The sequence below is a fragment of the Harpia harpyja genome, chromosome 21, assembly GCF_026419915.1.
Source record: "Harpia harpyja isolate bHarHar1 chromosome 21, bHarHar1 primary haplotype, whole genome shotgun sequence".
NCBI lineage: Eukaryota > Metazoa > Chordata > Aves > Accipitriformes > Accipitridae > Harpia > Harpia harpyja.
The window spans coordinates 18,977,256-19,002,097 of record NC_068960.1 but is presented as its reverse complement, the minus strand read 5'-3'; the positions used below and the strand labels follow the sequence as shown (position 1 = coordinate 19,002,097).

Here is a 24,842-nt window from a genome sequence, read left to right as displayed (position 1 = left end):
TGCAGGATCTCCAGTACCTCCACGCACATGGAAACATGGGGTTTGAGCATCTTATTTCCTTGTTTAATTTGCCCACATTAGCATGAAGAAATGAAATAAAACCAAAAAGTTGCTCAACAGAGCTAGAAAAGACACCATCTAGAGTAAGGACTGGGTCAGACATGACAGCAGATGCTTTTCATCTGCTTTCAGATCCCAGCCATGAAGTGTTCAGCTTTATGAATGCCAACAGCCAGTTCAGCTTGGGTCAGGGGTCTCAACTGGGGCTTCTCAGTGTACAGACATGGGGAGAAAAAACAAGTAAAATCACAAGTAGCTTGAGTGAAAAGTGACACTGATTTCAAAAGCATCCCATGCTTCAATCAACACTTATTTTTACTTCCATAATCAACTGCGTGCAATCAAGGGAACAGGCTCAGTATCTGCAGGTGCACTTGAGCCTGTCACTGGAGAGTTGGGAGCACCAGGAACAACACTGTCTACATGCTCAAAGCCAGCCCAGAGAAGCTGCCCTGGAGCAGCTACATGGCATGGGGGCCAAAACACATTAACGACCAGGCAGAGCACAGCTCCCTGCACCTCAAGCTTGGCCACACTGGACTACCTGGGCACATAGAGAAACTTGTGCTTGGAGGAAGCATGTCCACCAGCCCCCACAGAGCTGGGCTTAGACAGGCAGCGGCCCCGACAGCCATGACTGATACATGGTGAGCCACACTCCTACACAAGGGAAGCACTCCAACACATCCATATCCAGCATCCCCCCAGAAAATTTGGTACGTGAACTACACATCACCACTTTTGTGACTAATGCCCCTGAGCTAGAAAGGTACCATGACATCTCCCATTACATGGGAAACCACCCAACTCACCCCAAAACACAAGGTCCAGGACTGTAGCACCCTGTGCATGGGGGATCGATAGGGTATGGAGCCCCAGGAGCATCTCCTCATCTCCCTCTTGCCCCAGACGTGGCACATGCTCACTCTCCACATGGCGCTCGGCTGCACACCAGCAAACCCCGGGGACATACTGCACTCGGCAGCGCCTGAAGAACCAACCTTCCTCACACCCAGCTCTGCACTGGCACAGCAAAAACCTGAGGGCAGAAACCAGGGTTTCTGTCTGCAATGCCAAAAAAGAGCAGAACAAAGCTCCTGGCTCAGCCATGAATGTTTCTGCGTTTCCGGAGAAACCGCGCCGTGCTTCGAGCGAGCAGGAGAGAGGCGACCATCTCGTGTAGCCACTGAGTGAAGAGGGGAGACAGCAACAGCACATCACGTCTCACCATCTCAGCAGTAACACAGAGAGCAGCAGGAGGGGCCCAAGCAACAGACCTCCAACTTCTTTTTAATGTTCAGATACTTTAATAACCTTTACAGAGTACGAGATGCTCAAGAACCAGAGAAGATGATGAGTGGATATCTTGGTGCTATTTTTTCCCCCCATGTGTCCCTGTGTAGACCTGCACTCCTCCAGAAGCAGGGAGGCACCATGTGCAGGTCAGCGGGAGGATTTGGGGACACACACTGCTCAGGCTGGTGGTAATGCTCTGCCCCACCACAAGCCTACACAAAGGGGGAAAAAGCCCAGAGCAGCACCAAGTGCTAGCCATGTCCTACAAGCTGCTCATAATATCCAAGGAGAGATAAGCCACCCAGGCACAGAGCAGTTTTCTTAATTGCAATAGCTGTATTTACATGCAAAACAAGAACGCGTGCACCCTACAGCTCGGACTGGCCTTGCTGCCTCTCACCATGACCCTCAGCACCCAGATGGCAGCATACTCCCAGAGGATTTCCAGTCAGCCCAATGCCACCCCCCCCCCATCCCCAGCATGTTCCCCTTATCAATCCACACCCCAAATGAGCTGACGGTGAACCGTGTATCTGTCTGCCCAGAGGAGCCCCTCTCGCCATTGCACCCTGTCCCCGAGACCCCTCCCCAGCTGCTGCGTGCCAGGAGGCTCCATCAGCACTGCATACACACACACATTCAACTCCACCTGTAAAGGCACTTCTTGCTGCCTGGACAGTCAAGGACTTTGCATGCAGCAGCACGAGAGGCAGAGTGAGGGAAGGGCAACTGCGGCACAATAACCTCACTCCTCTAATGAGGAGACAGTGCAGCGGCACAACACAGAAAGCAAAAGACAGAGGCAAGCAGGTACATGTGCACATGGTCACCCAGCAGACATCCGAGATGTAACACCAACACCTGGGACGTGCCCTGGGCAGGGAGACGGATGCCGGGGGACAGAGCCTGACAGAGACGTCCTGCAACGATGAGCCACTCGGGAGCCCCAGACAGAACTGAGGTGATGCTTCCAGAACTCTTGGCTTGCTCCCAGTCCCCTCCCCAGCCCCAGGAGAGATAAAGGGAAAGCAAAACACCAAGGACTACATCTCCCACCCCATAGCACCCTGGGCACACACAGAGGCACTGGGACAGATGGGCCACTGCTACCCCATACCTGCACTCGGTGATACTACAGCAACAGCTCCCGCTCCGCCGGCCCCGCCGCCCAGAGCGCAGCTCCATCCTCGACTTCCTCAGGCTGAAGTACTCTGTCAGCTTCCCAAATGAAGCCATGGCCCCCGCGATGTCCGAGTGCGCGCCCACCTGCGTCCCTGGGCGCCGGTCCCACCGCACACTTATGCATGCTACACCCCAGCTGCGCTCGCTACCCCCACGCACTCCGTCAGCCCACGGGACCGAGAAGGGAGCGCTGCGAGTCAGAGAGAAAGAGACAGCACAAGACAGGAGGAGTTTAGCCAGGAACTACTTCTTGGACAGTCCACACGCACTCCACGGCAATCCCTCAAATTTCAAGGGTAGGAAGCCCTGCCTCCCCGAGCCAGCCGCAGGTGCCGGGCTGCATAAGAGCAGCTGGCGTCTGCATGCTTATTTAGTGTGAAGCTGCAGAGCTGAATTAAGGAGGTGGCTGGGGGGTGGGGGTAAAAAGTAATAATGCCCACTGGAAAGGATCCCTCAGTAGTGATGGCACAGTTCTGCAAGACCCCACTGTCAGTGGCCGCTTGGCAGGTGAGGGTGCTGGCCTCTGGGGAGGTGGCCCAGGGTAGGCAGGGGGATGCTGTCTGGATCCGAAGGCGATGAGAAACCCCGAGAAATCAGCTGTTCAGATGAGTTTCCAAAGGGTCTGGCATATGGAGACCAGCACAATAGGTGGAGAGGATTCCCGCTTGCTCTTCTTGCAGAAGATCCCTGCTTGCTCTTCTTGCGGCTATTCAGAGTTCACTAGTTTTCTTCCCTCCCTGTTTCCCAAAGCAGAAGGCACCCCTTAGCCTCCAGCAGCACCTACCTAACACGATTTTCCAGCCTGTCACCGAACACCTGAGTGCAAGGAGAGGGACAGACATTTAAAGCAAGCAAGTCTGATCCAGTTAGAGGTCACCTGTGGGCTCTGCTCCCCAAGCTCCAACACAAAGCCTTTCTACAGCAGGCAGCAGATAAAGGGATGCTGTGAACCTGCAGGGAAATCCTACTGCCAAACCTCCCCTAGTCAGGAGCACTTTTCTCTGCATCCTCAGAGCCTGACGCCAGCTGGGCGGAGGAAAAACAAGGGCTTCAAAAAAAAAAAAAAAATCTTGCTCCAGCCCCACAGAGCAAAGCCAGATTAAGTCAGTGAAGCGCGTCCAGGGGAAGGGGTGTCTGATGGCAACTCACAGCCATGCCAAGAGACCCTTGAGGAAACAGCAAAGAAAATCAGCATTAACTCAACTGGCAGACCAGCAAGCTACCTTCACGTCCTCTTGATCCCTCCGTTGTGGATGCCATGTTAAAAAATAAACAAAACCCCGTTCATTGCTATTTCCCTGCTTAGACCCATCCACTGCAAGCAGCCTGCTCGCAACGAGGGATGACCGTCCACTGCCGAAAACCTGCTGTGTGCCTTGTCGAGCCCCACTTCCCTCCTCCCTTATTTTCCTCCTTTTCCTTTAGGCTCTGGTTCAGCTTCCCGCTCCAAATTAAATGCCTGAAGCAGCCGGGTACGCCCCATGGAGCACAAGCCCAACAACCCACGGTCACTTCGGCAGCCGCCCGCCCCCACCGGCTGCTTGTGACTCTCAGACCGGCTGTCACCATCCCTGCTCACAGTTCTTTAGTGGGGGGCTTTTAATTTATTTGACCCACCTCAATCCTCCCTCCCTGCTCCAGGTGCTGACATTAATTCCAGCAAAACAGCACAAACCTGTGCACAAAGCAGGGGGCTAGTGATGCACCGGGGGGGGGGGTCCCATGGCCATGGGGAACCCTGCCAGCCCCTCCACTGGGTAGGTACACTCCCCCAGCACCTTCTGCCTCCTGTTCACACATTGGGAGGGGAGAGCTTGGGCTCGCTTCCCTCTTACAGCCAGGGAAAATAAAGCTGTCTACCCGCTGTTCCGCACGCCGCCCCCCTTCGTCTCCCACCTTCTCCCTTCGATGGGCTCCACTGCTGCCGGGGAGTGGTCCAGGGTGCTTCCTAAAATCGATTCGTTTGTGGAGAGAGGGCTGAGGCAGAGCATCCGCTTGCTGGCTCTTTCAGGCGCAGCATGAGCCGGTAACACTGTCACCCCTCTTATCTCTCATCGGCTCCCCGTTACCAGTTGCAGTGAAACGCAACACGTCAAAAGAGGTCAGAGGAGCCGGAGGAGAGCGGAGGGGGCTGTCGGGAGGCAGCAGAAAAGCAGCTGAGGGGGAGACCAGACAAGCGGGAGACAGAAGGGGACAACTCTTGTTTCCCTGCTATAGAGGAAAGCCATAATAATGCCGGCTCTTTCAGAGGCAGCTGGGTTAAGGCACACACATGCCTTCAGAGGAGGATAGCAGCGGTTACCTGGCAGAGATGATGTTATCTGCTCCTGAGTTACACAAAGGCAACAGGAGAGGGGCTGCACTGGGCAGCAGGAGGAGTAGAGAGGATTAGCGGGGTTAATTTGAATCCCTCTCTTCTCCTGTTCTTCCTCACCACCTGATGGGAAGGCAGAGGAGCAGCAATGCTGCCCCAGGGATCCTCCTTTGGCATTTGCAAAGCAGAATTGTTTGGGGACAAAAGGGCAATTTGGAAGACTGTAGAAAAAGCAGCAGGAGGATTAGACAGACTGACAGACACACACTCCAAGGAACAAGCCAGCCTTCCCCAGCACCCCAGCTGCATGGGGGACACTCCTACAGCCATACAGCCAGGGACACCCCACATTTCTGCAATCCCTTCCTGGGCAGGCAGGTAGGAGCCACAGCTCTTCACAGGAGAGTCAGGCCCCCTGCAAGGCTGCAAAGCTTACTTTATGAGCCCAACAGTGCCGGCACTTGGAAAACAAATGAGGAAACTGCCTTCGTGAAACCCCGTGCCTGGGTAGCTGGGGGCGGTGGGACTCAAGGTACCAATGCCCAAAAGCTCAGACAACTCCATAAACACCTCCACCTGTGATCAAAAAAGTGATACTCCAGAGGGGACTGCTGCCCCACAGCCCCCCCCAGTATATCCCAGTCCCCTGGACCAGGCTCACCAGGGACCTGTCTGGCTGGAAGCACAACCAGCACTGGGGCAGAAACAGCACAAGCTCCCACACCTGTCATCTGTGTTTTAGCCTCTGGTTTTCCTCTGGTGACCTGGGGCAAGGGAAAGGCTGTCTCCTTTCCTCCAAGGCAAAGGAACAGCCCCTCAAGCTCTTACCTGCTCAAGGAACAAGGTGGTCAGCCCTTCTAGATAGGGCTGTCACACGAGTCTGTCTCCCAGAGGAGCTCCGTGCCTTTTATTAAGCGGCAGAGGCAATCTGCCGAGATATTGCTGAAATATCTCTAATTTCACATTAACAATCTGCTGTGCTGGGGTTTGCAGCCATGTACTCAGTGATGCGAAAGTCAGCTTCCCACTTTCACTTAATAGTAGAATGAAACACTTTATAAGTGAAACAGTAGTTTAATTTGCAGGAGACAAACTGATTTTTAAGAGGAACTGTGGAGGAGACTGTTAAAGCAGAAATCAAAATCCATACTGCACTGGGACTTTCTGTGTTGGGATAATGCAGAGCACTGCCGCACACATCGCTACCCCTGCGCAACCATCACTGAGACATTTGTACAAGCATCTCACACCTTTGCAGACATTACAGAAGGAAAAAAACCCAAGTGATAACACAACCGTGTGGTTGTCTGGGTCCATCTCACACATTCCCGTATATACGCTCATTCGGGCCACAGAGACTAGTATTTCCCATTTCAAAACTCTGCAAACACAGTGAAGCCATCACAGACGTGGGAACCAGCACCAGTCCCAGCTTGCAAACAAGCAGGACACTTTTTCAGGCAGAAATCATAACAGCTACCTCACAGCAACCTCAAACACCACAAGTCCTAGGGCTGCCCAAAAGCAGTAGACTGGAAAGTATCTCTGCCAGGTCCCCTGCCCAGAAAAGGGCATTCTTCAGAGCTGGCAGTTTCTCCATCCACTCCTACAGTGCTGGAGGACTCCAGCCCTGTTTCTCCAGAGCTTCAGTTTCACTCCTGCACACCAAGACCACTCAACACAAGTTAAACACACCCGCTCTTCCAGCCCCTGGCTCCTCTGGGGAGCTGCATCCCTAAGAGCCGCTCATCAGCTGATGCAGAGCCCATTGCTGCTCCTCAATCAACATTGCTTTTAACAGCTCATCCCTCCCCCCAGGGCAGCTTAGGTGATGCTCACAAGCACCAGACCTCCCTGTGTCTGGGGGAAGTAGGTAAGACAGACTTAAGCCATACTGGGAGTAGCCATCTCATTTCTACAAAAATGGCAACACCTTGGCTGTCTTAAGGCTCCCTTTCCCAGTCTGGCTGATACCTGGAGAATAGCAGCTGCTGCCTCTTTTGAGGTCCTCCAGCAATGCGGAGGATGGAGTTCAGCAGGTCGCATAAGTGGAGTCCCAGACAGCAGGTTCGAAATTAAAGCGGTGACAACAGCAGAACAGTCTAGAAAAGCAGCGAGTCTGGCCAAAGGAGGAGCCAAAGCCTGAACAGCTGATCAGGGACAGAGCCTGGAGCAGGAGGCACTTCTGCCTGCTCATCCTGAGATGTCCCATGGCAAAAGGTCACGCTTTTCCAGAGCCACTGCTTGGGGCGGGGAAAGAGGACTGTGTGGGTCCTGGTACCCCAGTTCCCATCTATTGTGGTCAGAGTTCCTCTCCCCCAGAGGGAAAAGCACCTGCTGCAATCCCAAAAAACGAGTGAAGGGAAGCTTCCTAATCCCCCAGGGAACAGCTGTGCCTTTGGGTCAGGTGGAAGAGGATTTCTCATGAGCCTTCTTTTAGTGCCAGCTGGGGAGGAACCAGCTTCTCCAAGTTACCTTGGAAGTCAGCTGAAAGCACCATGGGGACTTCAAAGGTTTTTTGGGCAGGAATTTTCCAAGCTGCTGAAAAGTGGCCACTGATGTCAGACATCAGCTCCGTATCAAGCCTCATGTGAATGAAGCCAATAATGAAGAATTTTGATAATCATCATTTTTTTGGAGGGCAAGGTAAGTTCTGAGCACTAACTCTTGAGGCTTAAGAAATAAAATTCTTCCACCCTGTTTTAAATATACCCACAGTGACTGAGCCCCCATTTTTCACAACCAGTTAACCCAGTGTACCAGAGTACCATCAAATGTTGCAGGATAGTTAAAAAAGCATCAGCGTGACATGGTGCATCATGCAGAGATCATGCAAAATGAAAACATAAAACCCCACCAGTGACCCCTTCTTCAAGGGACAAAAGCACAGAAACAGTCACTTAAGACCACTATCGGCACACCATTGTGCAAGGCACTCCCTACCCAAAAGCTTCCATTTAAGAAACGTGCAGCAGGAACGAGGGGTGTCAGGCCACCACTGCCTCAGATCCAGCCCAAAGTAGCTGCTGTAGCACCCAAGGTACAGGCTGGCCACAGGCAGGATGTTTCTCCCACTCCAGCTGCTCCCTCCATCCCCTCCGGAGGCACTCCTGCAGCTCAGCCCCTCTCCTCTGCTCCCACCCCTGCCAGAGCACCCTGCACCTCCAGCTGTTGGGTCAAGGCAGACACTCAAAGATGCAGCAACAGAGCTGCTACACTTACTGAAAAACAAACTTCAGCCTGGAGTCACCTCCCAGGAAGCTTGCATGCATCGCTACAAGCATTTTGGTGAAGCTGTGCCGTGCTGAGCGCAGCCCCCCTCCTGGAAGCAGCTATGGCAATGGCAGCGCTGAATGCACCCCCCCCCGTGCTACAGACCTTCCCTAAGGCGCTGGGAGCATTTGACAAAAGCTCTTTGTGACAGCTCAGGTGGCCAGTGCCCAGATGCGTGGCACTGCGCTCCCTCCCTCGCGCTACACGCTGGCTGTACGGTGCTTGCACTTGGCCTCTTGGGTGCTGCTGGTGAAGCCTCAAACCTACCACAGCTAAATAATGGGGTGCAGCAGTATAGGCTGCAGGTCTGTCTCCCCCTGCAGGAGAGCCAGTGAGGCCACCCATCCTCTGCCTGCAGGGACCCTGGCCAGGGCATGCTGTGAGTCTGTCCTCAGCTTCCCCCCAGCACAGCCTCCTGGAGCATCCTCACAGCCGATCTCTGTGTGCACCCACAGCAATGCCAGTGAGCCTCCGGGAACAGAGGGAACAGAAGAGCATCAAACAGAAGACACACACATCTCTGCTAAAACCCATTTTGGGTCAGAGAACTTTTCAAGAAGACTAATAGTTCCAAATATAAGACTTTTTTTGCTTTTGCACCATCCTTGCAGTGTAAGCCAAGCAAATGTGCCTGTGCTAAGTGCAAACATGAGCCCGCAGTGGCACAACAAACTGCAGGTCCTTGCTGTTGCCCACAGCCCAGGAGAAACACAGCCTGAGACTTCTGGAGGCCAACTCCTCAGAACAGTGCAGCCCTGGGACTAACACACACTTATTGGCAGAGCTGTGAAGCCCTACGGAAGTGCCACATTTTAATACAGCTGTAATAAAGAGTACATGAGAGGCTCTATAATTTCAGTCTAACTAGGCACTTTGCTTTAATTGTCAGTTATATTGCATTACATACAAATTTCAGTGCCGATACCTAGCATAAGCCAGCCGCATCAATTTACTAATTTGCTTGGCATATCACTGCATTAGAACTCATTTAGCACAATTACTCTAATTCCAGCAGCAAATCCAGATGTGCTGCCCAAGTTACAGTTAAAATATCCTCATTCTTGGGAACAGCACTGAATTACATAGGGCAGGACTTCAAAGACACATTCTTTTTGTCATTTGGGCCACTGTCCTGTGCACAAACACAGAGAAGGGTGGGCATTAGCCACATTAAAGAGTTAAGACGCACTGTAGCATCCGACATCTAAATGCTGCCCTGGGTACTGAGAGCCTGGCTGGTGGCACCCTGTTTCCAGCCTGCCAAAACCCCTCCTTTTTCCCTGCAAAAGCAGGGACCTCAGCACCCAACTCCTCGCCCCGCAGGGTGAAGCACACGTGGGCCAAAGCACTCCGGTACAAGTGAGTATTTATTCGAGTTTGGCTCAAAATTTGCCTTCGCAGAGAAGCACACAAGAAGCAGAGGTGTAGCCACCACCAAAAGCCAATTGTTTGGCAGCATGGAGGTAGGCGCAGCTCCCACCACAGAGACACCGGTGCTGATCCAGTCACCCACCTGCAGCAGCTCATCAGCATTTGTCCCTTTCCAGAGCAGCGTGGGATGTGCATGCTTGTGAAATCCAATTCCCTTTTTAACCCCCAGATCAATGGGAATTGCCAAATTACTTCATCCCCCTTAAAAAGGTTCTCACCACATGCAACATGGTGCAGTTAAATCATGGCACACACAGGGACAATTGCCTCCCAAAACAGGGACATCCCTGGTGCCCGCTCCTTGATGATGGCACAAAAACCTGGCTCAGGCTTGCAGGGGAAAGATAAGGGCAGGAAAAAGCAGACAGCAGCATAGGCAGCTGAAGGAGTCATAGGGGCTTTTATATACTTGCTAGGAGAAGAGAGGAAAAAAAAAAAAAGGAGAAAATTGGTTGGGCCCTCCTAAAAAAAAGTTTGTTGAGTTCAAAATGACTGCAGAAAGTATTAAACATCAACAGTGGTGTGATGGGAGGAAACACAGCAAAAGAAGAAACAAAGGCAGAATAGTTTGAGGACATTTGGAGCTGGTAGGGCTATCTTACAGGCAAAGGGTGCTGCCTCTGCCATACCATGCCCATACGTGGTCACCTTGGCTCTGCCCCCCACCACTTGCTTGACTCTTTCAGCCTGGGAACAGACACAGCTCAGGACTCACCAATTATTCTTTTTCCCCTAAAAACCAGCCCTGGTAAAAACCCTAAGCAAAAATTGGAAAACTCATTAACATGATCAAGAATTGCAGAAAATGGAAAAGGAGAATAATTCTTGCAATTAGAGCCCAGCAAACTTCATCAGTCTTTAGAAAAAATAATAATCAATATGGAGCGAGCAGTCTCCAGGCTGGGAGAGTCACAGGACTATAATCAATATGGCTGCCCGCATTCATAAATATCTACTTGTGCCTATCTGGATCTCTAATGAGGAGCAGCCCCCTCCTACACCTGGCTCCCCACAAGCAGTCTCTCTCCCCACCATCAGACCTCTGGGTGTTGTTACAACGGTTTCCTTAGCAAGCACACAACCCCTGAAGGCACCCCATCTCCTTCCCCCCTCCCAAAAGGTACCAGGACTTGCAGCGGCCTGGTCAGAGAAGGAGAGAGCCCAGAAGAAGCAGAAAAGGGATGGAAAGGTTGTGCCTGGCTGCCAACCCGCAGTGCAAAGACATCCCAGCTGCGTGGTTTTCACTTCATGTTGTACTCTCCCTGCTCCTCCTGATCCTGTATACACCATGGTTGCTGCTCACCGTGCCTCTGCTGCTTCCCTTGCCCTGACTACTTTGCTTGCAGCTTCCTAAAACACCTGTGACTGATGGACACTGCCTGAGCCAAAGCCGGGCTGCCGGGTGACCCCTCCTGGGGGCTCACCGCGGCGAGGAGGTAGCATGCAGCAGCCGTGGGCTGGAGACAGAGCTGGCAAAAATGCCGTTAACTGCCCGGCAAGGGAGGTCACCTTCATACACACCAGAATGAGCAGGATGAGCCTCCGACCTGCTCCCTTCAAGCACTCTTCGTGGCCTGAAGTTGAAGTGAATTACGGATAAATGCAACAACCCCTCTGGGAAATTACTTATCTGCCACCTCAAGCTTCCCTCCGACTTGTATGAAGTCCTTCCACTGAGGCACAGCAGCACGGTCCTGAGCAGCTCCCCTTCCCAGGGCTTCATTACCCAAACTGGCCTGGATCTTTGTGAACAGGCAGCAGACCCAGCCCAGCACCTGTGGGTCTACGTGGTGGGGAGGCTGCCCAGCCCCAGCACCGGCACTGCCCAGGAGACAGTGCTCAGACCCCACAGGAATGCACATCCTCCCCACTCCCCAAACAAGCACTGCACCCCGCAGGGGAGCACAGGGCTCCCCAGGGCCAGGCACACATCCCAGAGGGGCACAGTCATCCTCAGCAGCTGCAGCCCAAGGCTCCAACGACAGACACCCACACGCACCAGGGAAGGACATTTCTACTCCAACCTTTTTCTTCTCTCCTCTCACCCAGTAATTATCCCATTCCTGCATCAAAATAGAGTCTATTAAAAACTCAGCTTCTTTCCCAAACAATAGATTAACGTAATCCTCTTACGACACAGAGCTGGCCGTGCCTGTTGCAGTCAATGATTGCAAACTTTCAAGCCTGGAGTCAAATTTTAACTTTTTATGTCAAAACTCTGAACAGCACAATCATCAGATAGATGGGAATGTTGGATTTACTCAGCATAAGACTCTCCGTTTAAATTAAGCCAAAAGATTTCCCCTAGGTTATAGCAATTTAATTAAAACAAAGTAAAAACAAGCCTCTAAAACTTCCAAAATGCTAGTTGTAAAATTAAAACCTCTAGGACTGTCAAACAGAGTACAGAACCCAAATAACACCCAAGGGAAAACAAATACTTTGACTTATTTCAGTAGAATAAAAAGACTGACAAACCAGATCTCATCATATCCTTCACAATATAAGCAAAAATATTTAAAGCCCCCATCAGGCAGAACAAAGACAATTACACAGATGGTCAGTGCCACCAAAATGAGAAGTTGCATAATTGAGACTCCTCACCTGAGATGATCTCCACTGCCATACAGCTCCAAGTCATTGCTTTCCCTGCTCAGATCCTCACCATATAGTTAGTAGTGAAAGACCTCTAATCAAAGAGCTGCTTAGGGGACAGACATCAGCTCTTTAAGCCCTGGGACATCAGTGATATCTGCAGTCCCTGGAAGTTCATGGGATTAGCTGTGGCCTTGTGGGGCAGCTGCACACCAGGCTCCCGGGAAGTCCCCCATCTTCCAGCATGAGCCGCTGCACTGCGGGTCAGTCTGCACGAGCCCTGAGGAGCCTCACTGCTTCCAGAACTCTCTTCCACACACTCAAGTTATGCTCATGCTGTGAACACATGGTCCAAGCCCAACACTGCAACCTTGTATGGCGTGACCAAGGTTTCTGCTGCTGGGGAAAAATGATGAAAAGAGGGAGGGAGACCCTGTCAGCATCCCGCACCCTCTGCCCATACCTTTGCAGCTGATGCTCTATTCCTACTTCTACCTTGCTGCTGCCCTCAAAGGATGCTGCCATGCTACTGGCAGAGGGCAAGGAAATGCTGGGGAGGTGTCTGGGCAGGCTTACAGGGACTGGCTGTGGGACAGACATCAGTGTCACAGTGTGGGGCTTGCTGTCCCAGTCACTCACCTGGGAACAGAAATTGTAACAGAAAACTCAAAACACTGTTAGCAGAAACGTGCCATGCAGCCCCCAGGATGAGTCAGCTGAGCTGGTCTGGTATGAACCAAAAAACAACCCGGTCCACCCACACTCCCTCAGCACTCAGTAAAGGAGTGAGCTGACTCATCCCATGGCCATGCAACTACTGGACCTGACATGAGGGCAGTGGAGGGAGGTGGCTCAGTCTGGGGGCATGGAAGTCCAGACCTTTCCCCAGCACCCACCAGACAATGCTCAATGTGAAGCTGTGCCCTGAAGGGCTGTGAGCGGACACCAGGCCAGCCCTTGCAAAACGTCCTAGGATCTTAGAGCCTGGACCACATGAGGAAAGGCAGCATAACTACTGCACATCCAGGACAACCAGATAATGAAGCACATTAAAAAAACCCCATTTAAGTGCTATTTGGCCACAGGGTTTAACCATGCATGTTTCTACCACACAGTCAGGGTCAAGGATCCACTGGATTTCTACCATAATTCAATGCCCTCCCCCAAAGAGACTGTAAGGCAACACCTTTTACAAACACCCTCACTGGGGTCTGTCAAGCTGTGCTTTGACACAGGGGTAGCACAGGGGGAAGCCAGCAAGCAGAGCATGCTGCCTACAGCATGGAGGAAGGAGGTCCAGTACCACAGCCACGCTTCAGAGCAGCAAAGCCCCCCAAACCTCCAACCCCATGACATCAACATGGTAAGAAAAATAACTCACAGCATGTGCTCTGCACAGCCACTGCTGGGAAACAAACAACAGGCAGGAAATATACCTTCCACTTAAAAGATAAAGCAATTTGGAAATTGAAACTTCTTCACCAGTTACCAGCTGCTGTGGGAGAGGAGATGGTGGAGCACAAGGCACCAAGGTCAACAGCTCTTCATGTCAAATACCTAAAAACCAGCATCATAAGGGTGTCTGACAGAACAGGCTTCTTACTACATCTCCTGTGTGTACTACTGCTATGCATCAACTTAAACATGCACACAGGTTGTCTTGAGCTAAAACACCAAGCAGCCCTCAAAGCAGCACATCCCTTAACACCCCAAAGAGGGCAAAAAAGCTTGAAATGCCAGAGAGGTTTGTTCATCACATTTCTGTGAACCTTATCTCAGCCACGATGCGCATCTCTGCACAAGCAGAGACACCACCAGCACCGTCACACCTCAGCCACGTTTCCCAGCGCATGGGGCAGGACACAGCACCACGTTACCTGCAGGGTTGAGCAACTTCACTGTCCCATGCAGTAACTGGCAATGGCCAGGATGCCTCTGCCGGCACCTCTGGCAGATCTGTGAGCTGTGTTATGGCCTCCCAAACGCTGACGAGCCGCAACTGACACGTCTGCTTCACCCTGGGCAGGGCCACAGGATCTCTCATCGCCCAATGCTTGCGAAAGCAATAGGTGGGAGTCACAGGGAGCATCATGACAACACAACAACAAACCCAAGCTCCCTGCTTCCTTCTCCAATCCAAGTCACCCGACCTCAGATGTCGCAGAACCGCGGATGAACTAACTGGGGCAGAGACCAGTCCTTTGGCCATGGGCCACAGGGAATTGCCTCGGACGTCATCACCGCCAGGCTGCCGGAGGCAGGCAGAGCTCAGTGGTGCAGCTCAGCATTGTGCAATCCCCAAATGATTAAAATCAGGATATGCCCCCTCCCACACGCCTGGAGGCAAAACTCAAAGGTGCTGCTTTCCCTCCCAGGAGGGGCTCAGGAAGGTCTCTTGAGCTACTTCTCTGCTGCATGGTTATCCCAGGCCCCAACAGCTCCCCTCACAAAGGGCTGCTCCCCATCTGCATGACGGGCTGCCTTGACTTTGGGGGCACAGGAGGGGTTTCCCCAGCTGTGACACCTCATCAGGAAAAGAAGGAAAACAAGAAGGAAAAAAGGAAGATTACATCTTACTCCATGCTGTCCCTGTGCTGGTTGCCTCTGCTTTAGTCCCCAGCTCACTAGCAGCAGCTCCCTGCACTCTGGACCAACCCTTTTGTCACACCATGGTCACATCCACTGTCAGACCCTCAAACCCACCTCAGCCTCCACTTCCAGTGGAAGGGGCAAGCACCTCTGCGAGCCCCCAACCTGCTATCCACAAATGTGCCAGCAGGTGCCTGGGGCACACAGGGAAAACCCCTCACTCCCAAAACCCCCCAAAAAATTCTGGAAAAAGAAGTCACAACCCCACCAAAATCAGGAGCCTTCATCATTCTCTACAGAGTCTTGCTAAAGCACCTGGAGTGTGACCACAGCAGTCCTTTGCTAACACCTAAAAAGCAAAAACTGAACCTGGGTAGACACAGTTTAAAAGCCAAAGTCGATGGGTTTCCCTAGCTCAGCGTGGCATCATGTGGCTCATCTCCACTGGTCCCACAACAGCTCTACCCTCAGCTCAGGTCCAGGCAGCATCCCTACAGGACACCTGGTGCAGGTTGTCCCTGGGGTTTCTTTGCATCAGCTGCTGCAGAGCACAGACAGAGCAGGGCCACACAACGTGGACAACCAGCACCCACAATGGCCACGGGCCACCCTATGTTGCTCTGCAGCATTCAAGCTGTAAGAAACAATCTGGTATTTTTTCACTCTAATATCCCTAGGCTCTGCCCAAGCTAGAAGTTGTTTCCAACTCAGCTGTGTCTTTCCAGTCATTCATTTTCCAAACAAAGCCTAGTATTTCCTCCATCTGCAGTGAAACACATGCTCCCTTCTGCTACAGGGGCCACGGCAGGACCAGGAACCACAGTGGTACACGGCAACCCATGCCCTGGGCCTCCTTGCTGGCAAGAGATTTGGCACAAACAGAGTGGGATGGGGCTGAAGAGGTCAAGGACTGTTTTTTCCCTTGGTGCTCACAGCAGGGTGTCCCACCGGCTGCTGCTGTGAAAAATCTCCCTGCCCAACTAGGCAGGTTTCAACAATGCTGCACACAGACCATGGGGTGACCAGGCAGGAATGCTGCTGAGCAGGGCCATCCTCCTCGTCCCCACACCAGCAGGTTAAAGCAGGAATGATGCACCAGGGAAGGATCCTCTCGCCCTGCAGGAAGGTCAGTCACAGAGCCAGCGTGACCCACGTCCTCCCCAGAGTGCTGCAAATGGCTGTGGACCTCTCCTCCCACCCCCAGGGATGCAGAACAGGCACTCTACACATGCTTTTGGGAAGAAAAAAAAATTTAAAAATCAAGTAACATCCTTACACACATCCAGGAAAACACATTTTAAAAGGTCACTCTGCAGCTAGTGCATGGAACAGGAAAAATTTAAAACAAGCAGTGAAGGTGGGAAGTACCAGAGGACATCAAATAGGCCACATTTTCACTGCACACATCTGCTGGCAGGCCAATATTGGCCAAGATACACGGAGATGTACGGTGCGATCAGAGCAGCCAGACCTGTGAAAGCCTCATGGATGAATGCACTTGTAACAGCACAAGAAGCCCCACAGGGCTCAGGAATAAGATTAAGCAATAATAGGGCAGCTCTGGCAATTTGAGCAGCTTTCATGTTACAGTCACTTCATCAGCCCAGAGGACTGGAGTGTCTATGTCCATACCAAGCATCACCCATGGGGCTGATCTCCTGCATCAGGCACCACTCCTTGTGAGATTTGGTCATGGCCCAAATCTCTCCGAATCGCCTTGAGAAGCAGGCAGTGAGTTCAGCCCTGGAGCAGGATAAGAGACGGGGCTCTTCTGGCCCCGGACTAGGTGCTGGCATCCCAAGAGCCCAGCCACATGCCCACACAGAGATGTTGAGAACTAAGACCTTTTCAAGGTGCCAAGATGCAAATAACAGTAGATAACATGAAAATAAAAAATAAATAAATAAAACAAAGATGCAAACTATCTTCATCAACAGACAGGCCTCATGCAGAACTATAGCTACAGGAGCTAAGCTGTGCAATTCCAGGCTTAATATACCTTCTTCCAGCCTAGCAAGTCCAAAGATGTCCCAGTCATCCTCAACCCCCTCTTCTCAGGTAAGCTTCATCCCGTGGCTGAACTCTGCCTGATTTGCAGATGTGTCTTTGTTATCTGCCCACTATTCACAGAGGAACAGAAGAGGAGATTATACCACATTAAGGTACACCCCAGGCACTAGCTTCAAGTCTTTGATTTACTCTTTTACAGGTCACTGTCTCTGTAAAAGTATACCAAAGGCAATCGCCAGCACAGTCAACAGCTACACTGGTGGTTGAGCATGAAAAATGAACGAGGCTTTCCTCCCAAATTACTCCCGCTTTGCAGAGAAGGCTGTGAGGACAAAAAGCAGGGGAGAGAAAGGAAGAAAAGGTCAGAGCAAGCAAGGGCATGCAGCAGAAAGCAACATAAAAGTCAATTCAGCAGAAGTAGGATGGGGCAGTGCAAGCTGGACCAGCACAGCCCTTTCCCTCTCCTGCCCCAGCACAGCTGGACCATGCCCAGGGAGCACTGCAGGCAGCATTAGGCTCCGCAATGCACCAGCTGATTTTCAAAACGCCTTTTATAAAAAAGGCTATCCAAAACGACAGTCAGCAACCCTGAAACTCTTAAGAAAATGGGGCAAGCATGGATTTTTGAAGATGGGAAGAAATAAAAGGTAGAAGTGAACAGGGTTGTTGGTAGCAGTCCTGCAACACCACATTTCAATTCCTGCACAGTTTATTTCACACTGCACAGGCCCCAGCTGATGTGACCCAAGTACACACAGCACAGAGAGGAACCTGCCTTCCCTGGCACACAACGGATGTGGCATTACAGCAAAGGACAGGGAGAAAGCAGAGGAGCAACGCAACGCTTTGCCACCCCAGCTCCCCAACAAAGGCTCTGATTGCGCCAGCTCCAGCTACTCCAAAGGGTAAAGCCCCTGGGGTAGCATTAGGGCTCTGTAAGAGATCAATAGCAAATGCATGGAGTCTGAGCGTGCTCCCTTAGCAGCTTGCTGGATTAAAGATTTAATGCAATGTGTCCCTCTGGAAGAAATTACACAGGCTATTAAGAAAGATGCGCCTCTCATCTGATGAAATCCAGCAATCATTGCAGCAATACGTGCAAACTAAATAGGCTCTGTAGAGCAAAGGGAAAGCTGCAGTTGCTCTCGTGAGCCTTTTCTGGATAGAGGAACCAATGGGTAAAGCAGCAGCTCTATTAGCAGTAAAGCAAATGTGCAGACACAGCCATACCATGCCTGCAGAGAGCGAGACACTCCCTGCTTCCAAGGCAAGAAGTAAAACAACACTCGCTAGCAATCGGTCGCTGTTTCCCCACTGTCATCCAGGGGCTCTGGAGGCCACCAGAGCAGGGCAAACAGCCCCAGGCCAGGAGCAGCAGGCGACCTTCGACACCTCATGGGGTCTTGCTTTCCAGAAAAGAGCAAGAGACATGCCAGTCATTGATCCCCCCTGACCCCACCAAGGTTGCAGCACCTTGGCACTTTGGGAATCCAAAGTATTAGCTAGTGCTTCTCCTGACAGACAAGCAGGAATTAACCCCAGCTCCCTCACCCAGGGCCAACGGGACCAGAGGAATGCAGGCTGTCACAGCAACAGGAAAACCATATGCTAAAGCATCTTATTACTTTGGGGAGATAACCACAGTTTAATACAGCATTATTCAGAGCATAGCAAGTGCCTCTTTCTAAGCAGCAGTGTTATGCTGCAGACAGCAGCACTGGCTACATTAAATTCAGCTCCAACATCCCCTCAGAGTGTTCAGCAGCTTCACCACAATGGAGGCTGATCAGTAAGACATCAGACTTGACCAAAGGAAACAGATGCAGGGAAAGAGTTCACGTAGCAGAGCTCGCATTAGTATCCGCAGAGCCCTTTTGTCTAGCAAAACCATCCACACAGCAAGATGCACCTAGAGATAGTTTTCCCAGGAAACCTGAGCTGAGACCCCTGAACTAATTCAGGGTGGACCACAGATGCACAGAGAGTTCCCAGGTCCTGAGCATGACCCACAGCATCAGCCACAAAAGGGCAGCCACCTGCACACCTGGCACTGCTGTGCTGCTCTCTGGACTCACAGCTGCCAATTCCCACTCCTTTCCAAGGGAACCCATTGGTTCAGATGCCATGCCAGGCTCCACACTGCAGAGATCCAGGCACCTTCACAAACTCACAGGGCAGGTGACTGACACATCTCTGCAGAGTCCTCCATTCTCCCCCCAGCAAGTGTGGACACACATGGGATAACACCCCACTGCAGTGAACCTCTTTGGTTTGCTTCCCACACACTGCATGCACCTCAAAGAAAGCTGCTTGAAGCAACTCCCCCCAACACCTTCACTGCTGTAGTGCTTTGCTCCCTAGAAACATCACTCAACAGTCTCAGCCTGGCACTGGGAACATCTCATGCAGCCAAGCGCTACTCTGCAGTGTCGGTCCCCGTGGTCTGCCACAGGGCTGGCTCAGTTCCGTAAACACAGCCCAGGAGACTGGCATGTGCATTATAAGGTACACAGAATTGTGCACTAAATCAGAAAAGTTTCCACGATGGTCCTGTGTGCTGACAGAGGTGTTGCACCAGTAGGGCCCTGCTTCACGGACCATCCTTCACTCATTTTCCCCCCCATTGCCCTGCTCCAGATCTTCCCAGCTTCCCATTGCAGGGTGAAGCTGAGTCACTCACATACTTTCCCCAGCCCTTCCTCACTCCCTATAAACCCCTCATAGCTCAGAGGCATGTGTAGAAGCTCCTGCAGGACTCAGGTGAAGGTGGACTTCCAGAAGGAAATAAAATTCATAGTTGCTCTGGTCAAAGCAAGGATGCCCACAGATTTCCAAACTCCAATGGCAAGAAAAGTTGGAAAACAGAGATGCCTGTGGACCACCTGAGAAGACCACTTGGTTTGAAACACCAACTCTTGCAGTCTGTGCAGGAGACACGGGCAGACTGCGTGGCACTGCACTTGAGTTGGACCTTTGGGGGAGCAGGGTGACAGCAGCTGCTTACCAACATCCCCTGGCTTCCCCACCCAACACCTGCAAAGCTCACAGGGCGCTGCTGCAGGCAGAGCACTCCTTAGCTCCCGTGTTTTTCTGCTATAAGCACCAACCATGGTTCCAGCAGGGAAACACCCTCTCTCCAAAGCCATGATGCCTGCCCCACCGTGCGGTGTTCTACCCACACACCCTGTGAAAACAACTGATTTGGGGGGGTGAACTTCAGCAGCCAGGTCACTGCAGCCTGGCAAGCCAGCAGCTGCACACTTCTGCTCTGCCCACAGTATTCATTAGCTAAACATGTCAGGTTTGGACACTGGCACTTTTTGGCAGCTCCCTTCAGTCTAGGAGTGAGCGCACAGACAGATCTCACAGCTCAGCTGGTGAGCAGCTATTTGCAGGTTATTAATGAAATCGTTTACTGTTTATTGCAGTGATTCTGCCAAAACACAAGCAAAAGCATTATGGTCACTACTAGAAAACCTGCCAGTTCACAACAGGTCAAAGAAACAAAAGTTTCAGGTATTGCCTTCTAAAAAGCAGGTTTACAGGACCCCATCAGTGGCCCAGGCTCTTCCTGGCACAGTTGTGCCTGTCACAGGTACTAAGGTGTCCAGGACAAACGCTGCCTCCTGCCAAAACCCCTTATGCAGAGGAACATACAGCAGCAAAAAATCACTCTGCGTAAGCACTCTCCCAAGGAACACAGGTTCATTCCAGGTGCTTTATGGCAGAGCTGCAGCCAGTCCAGCAAGACTGCGAGTTGCACCCCCACCTTCCCACAACTGTAGCAAAGGGCCAAGCATCAGAGTAAACCCACACTGATGCAGCTTGGGTCCAAAAGCGCCAACTACACTGACACACCTGTGCTGCTGCTGACGACCTCTTAACCATGTTTCCTCCCAAAGCACCATAGGGAAAGCAGAGAAGCACGTAAAGGAAAGAAACTGCCAGCCTGCCCTTACTTTGCTAATAAACAGGGAATCCACTTTCACCAGTGCATCAAGAGCCTGTGGAGATCAAGGAAATATATTCCTTTATACGCTCTCCAGGGCACATAGCTATTTGCAATCCGAAAAATAGTTGCTGTCACTGCACATCTGAGAAATTATCCTGCACACAACAGCATGGTTTTAAAGGAACAAGTACTACCCAAACTGCAGCTTGTTGCACACTCCCTCCAAAGTGGCCCCGGACAAGTCAGCGAGCGGGATGCAGGCACAGCTGCAGGGAGGGCCAGCATCATCCCACCCACAAGGACAGAGGCCGAGGATCCCCCAAGTCCCAGCACTATCACAGATCTACTGCTGACAGCCCTTCTCTGTGGAACTCTGGAGACCCCTGCAGCAAAGGCCCTCTGTGCAAGGTGGACGTGCCCGCCCCAAACAGGGAAGCTGAGCAGTGGTGCGGCTGACACGGGGCCTTGGGGACATCAGTCACAGGGACTTCCAGTGAGGAAGAACAGCAGCACAAGCTGAAAACGTGTCACTGAAGTCCACGAGGCCAGAATTTGGTTTCCTGCTTAAACGGAGTGAAAACAAGCAAAGGACCAGAGCAACACACAGAAATCATCATGACGTGCTCCCCAATACACACCTGCACAGCAGATGTGCCCAGTCTAGGGTGAGCGCTGTGGCAGGAGCTCCCTGGGGAAGGGCCAGCACCCGTCCCCCAGCCAGGCATCCCAGGCCAGCAGGCGCCTGGCTTGCCTGCAGTGTTGGGAGCATTCATTACCCTCCCTCCCCATGCTCACTGAATAATTAAGCCTCCAGAAATTAGTCAAGTCTTTAACTAAGCCGGCTCAGCAAATGGAGTGAGGAATTTCTAGGTCAGCATTATGAGGAGGGTTGAGGAAAAAAAAAAAAAAAAGAGGAAAGAAAGAAGAGCCTTAGGGCTCTGCCTCCTGTTCATTTCCAAGGGATTAATACCCTGCTCTGCTTTGCCCAGCCAGGGCCAGCACCTCCAAAGCAAGAGCTTGGATGAGAATCACACCTTGTCATCCTGACAAGGGCTGACACCAGAGCTCCCTTCTGACATCGCCCAAATTTCTGTGCAAAGCATCTCTCTCCTTCTCACACAATTCATTTTCCAAAGCAGAGAGGAAAGCACCTTATGACAATTATATTTGTTACGTCTCTCCTGCTTCAATGCCTTTGATGTGTTAACCACCATCTTCTGCTAAGGGGTTTTTTTCCCCTCTTCTCAAAGCTGTAACCCAGGGATGAAGTACGCAGAAAAAGCCCCAGCAACGTCACATTTCACAGCACCAGCAAGCAAGGCCAGCCCTCCGTGAAGCCCCTCTCAGCCCATTCACGCAGCACTGTCTATCACCATGCCCGACAGCACAAGGGGCAGGCAGGTTTCCAGCCATGGTGCCCTGCCAAGAGACAGCAACAGCTACTGCAAGGCGCTGGGTGACAGCTGCTCCCTTTGGTAAAAGCTGTATCTGATGCTCGAAAAGCACCAGCTCTGTCCTCCCCGGGAGACAACCCTTGTAAAAATTAATAATCATTTAAGAAGATGGATCCTCCCTGAGACAGATGTGGGTATTTGGCCACCCAAAAAGATCTGGGACTGTGGGAAGAGCACACAGAGCTGGGGTGCAAGGAGGGTACCGGGGGTCAGGGCAGGGTGGGAGGGTGGAGCAGCGCAGGTGAGGGGTACCAGCGGCGCACCCCGCTCTGCGGGTGCCAGAGCCGAGTGAGCAGCGGTACCGCACTGCCCTCTCGCGTCCCTCGCCCCGGCAGGCGCCCGCCCCACGGTCCCGCAGGGACCCACCTGGCGGCAGCCCCAGTCTCCTGCTCCCACTGCTCCCCGTCGTGCTGCCCTCCTCTCCTCCCACACCCATCTGGGAAGCAGGGAGGCTGTGTGGGGGATCAGAGACAGGGTCAGTGCTTGCGGTTTCCCACTTCTCCGTGAAAGAGTTCAGCCAGAAATTCCAGTGTGGGAGCATGGAAGAGGAGGCAGAGAACTCTACTGACAGCTGCCAGACACCCCCCCCCGCCCCCGCCACACCATCGCCACACAGCCAGGATGTGCAGGAAGGAAACACAGAGGGACCAGACACCTGCCAAGAGCCTGGGGTGGAGGGACCCCATAGAAACCTATTCTCCCCTTCACTCACACGTGTTAAAACAACCCTCACCACCATTACTACAACCCTCTGGGCAACAGGTCCAGCCCCGAGGAGGTGTTCACAAGCAGACCCAAAGAGGGAGGGTGGCAGGAACCGGGCAAGGGAAACAGCCGGTTCTGCACCCACCTCCTACTCTGCTGCTTCACGTGACCTCTTCTTGCACCAGTAACAAAGACCGCATCCTCCGCAGGCAGCCTGCTCAGAAGCTCTCCCTAACATCACACCACCTTATTTCTTCCTTCAGTTTAACCTGCTAGGCACCCTGCAGTCCATACTCACATTCAGAGAAGGGACTGCACGCAGTTACCGCATCTGCCACCAAGCTCCCATGCCAGCTCCAGCATCCCCAGCTCGTCCCTTCACTACTCACAGGTTGTTTTTTCCAACTTCTCCTGCATTTTCTGACAGACATGGACAAACAAAGCCCAGAGGAGGGCAGGGAGTTAGGGACCAGCGGTGCAGAGGGTCAGTCCCTCCACCTGGTGGGCTACACAGTCCCCCAAGGGGCTCCATCCCTCTGCCCCATGGCAAGAGCACCAAAGCCTTGTTGGAGTGGGGATATCCAGCACCCCTTTCTCTCCCCCGTGTGGCAGAAGTGCACATGGCAAAGGCTGAGGTCAGTGCATCTCCATCCAACCAGGACCACATGCCCTTTGGATGAATCTTCCTCCTCTCTCTGAGAAGGTGGACACCCAGCAGACAGCTCCCTATGGGAGCAAGAGGACCATCGGGGACAGACAGGCGGCAGGACTGGACTCAGCACAACAGCTCTGTGCCGCAAGGGCACTGCCTAGCTCGTGGGAGTGCTGGGGACCCGGAGTGGCCTGAAGCAGCAGCAAGGTGGCGGGGGGGCACGGCAAGCACACCCTGCCTGGCCCCCCAAGTGAGGTGGGGGTGGCTGCAAACAATCCCGGCATTGAGAGGCTGCTCACCCCAGCCCATCTGCAGCTCCATGAGCCTGTGGCAAACAAAGACAACGTTAGCCAATGGTGAGCCCTGCCAAGACGGGGGAGACAAACCGGCCTTTGTATCTGAAAAGGCAAAGTTAGCTTTGGGGAAAAGACTAGATAGCGAAACGACTGGAGTCTGTGCTTTGGCTGCTTTTCACTTGGAGGTTTCTAATCCACGTGCAGATGACAGCAGAAGTCTCAAACGCTCCCTTTCTCTTGCCTGCCCCACTCATGAGACAAGCTGCGGGTCCCACCGCAGGTCCTCTCTCGTGCAAGCACTCAGCACCGGTCCACAAACACACACTCATAGCAACAGGAAGACTGAGCCAAGAGAGGTTTGACCCATCCCAGCTTAAATCCATTTATCACCGTGTTCTTCTGTTGCCCCCAGGCCAGCAGAAAGCTGGGGGCTCAAAAGCATTCCTCCCCAGGGGTAACCTAAGCAGGGTCTGCACTTCTGCCCTCAGACCTGGCCCATCCTGTCCCTTCCCAGTGCTTGAACTTCACATCCATGCCAGCAATGATTTCCATATGCAGAAAAACAAACCCCCAAGGACAACAGATTTTCTCCCATTTCCTCCCTTCCCCAGCTCCGGGACAAGAGCAGCCCTCCTGCCTGCAGTGAACCAGTGGCCGCCTATCCTCGCTCGTGCTGAGACAGACCAGCATGTGCACTGTGCTTACCTCCACAGCTGTGCGATCACCCTCAGGTGATCTCAGCACAGATCTTAAAGGTGGGAAGCATTTAATAGTGGCCACTAACAGCTTCTGTGCAGCCAGGACAGCCCAGCCTAGGACAGGCTTCCCAGGGGAACCTCCCTGAAAAGACAAATCCTCCCCACAACTTAATGGGAAAAACAAGAGCAGATATAAAAAGGGAATCAGCAAGAATTTTTTTCTTTACACAACACTCACTCTGGAAAGCTGACATAATGGACTGAGATTAAATACACATATTTAACCACTGCTGCAGTGAAACCATCAGGTTTGACAGTACCTACCAGGTTTCCAC

At 52.4% G+C, this 24,842-nt stretch overlaps 1 protein-coding gene across 6 annotated transcripts in view; it reads right to left on the bottom strand.

Annotated features, from left to right (window-relative positions):
- Window positions 1-24,842, bottom strand: part of LOC128134909 (ankyrin repeat and fibronectin type-III domain-containing protein 1-like) — a 257,182-nt gene that overhangs the window by 199,013 nt on the left and 33,327 nt on the right. Inside the window, exon 1 of one of the 6 annotated variants that reach the window (XM_052773175.1) lies at window positions 2,474-2,732. The exons of 4 other annotated variants lie outside the window; for them this stretch is intronic. In XM_052773175.1, coding sequence (XP_052629135.1) covers window positions 2,474-2,592 — 119 coding nt within the window. In that variant the 5' untranslated portion in view covers window positions 2,593-2,732. Of the gene's footprint in view, window positions 1-2,473; window positions 2,733-24,842 lie in introns of those variants that run through there. One more of the 6 variants, XM_052773177.1, reaches the window with a different exon arrangement.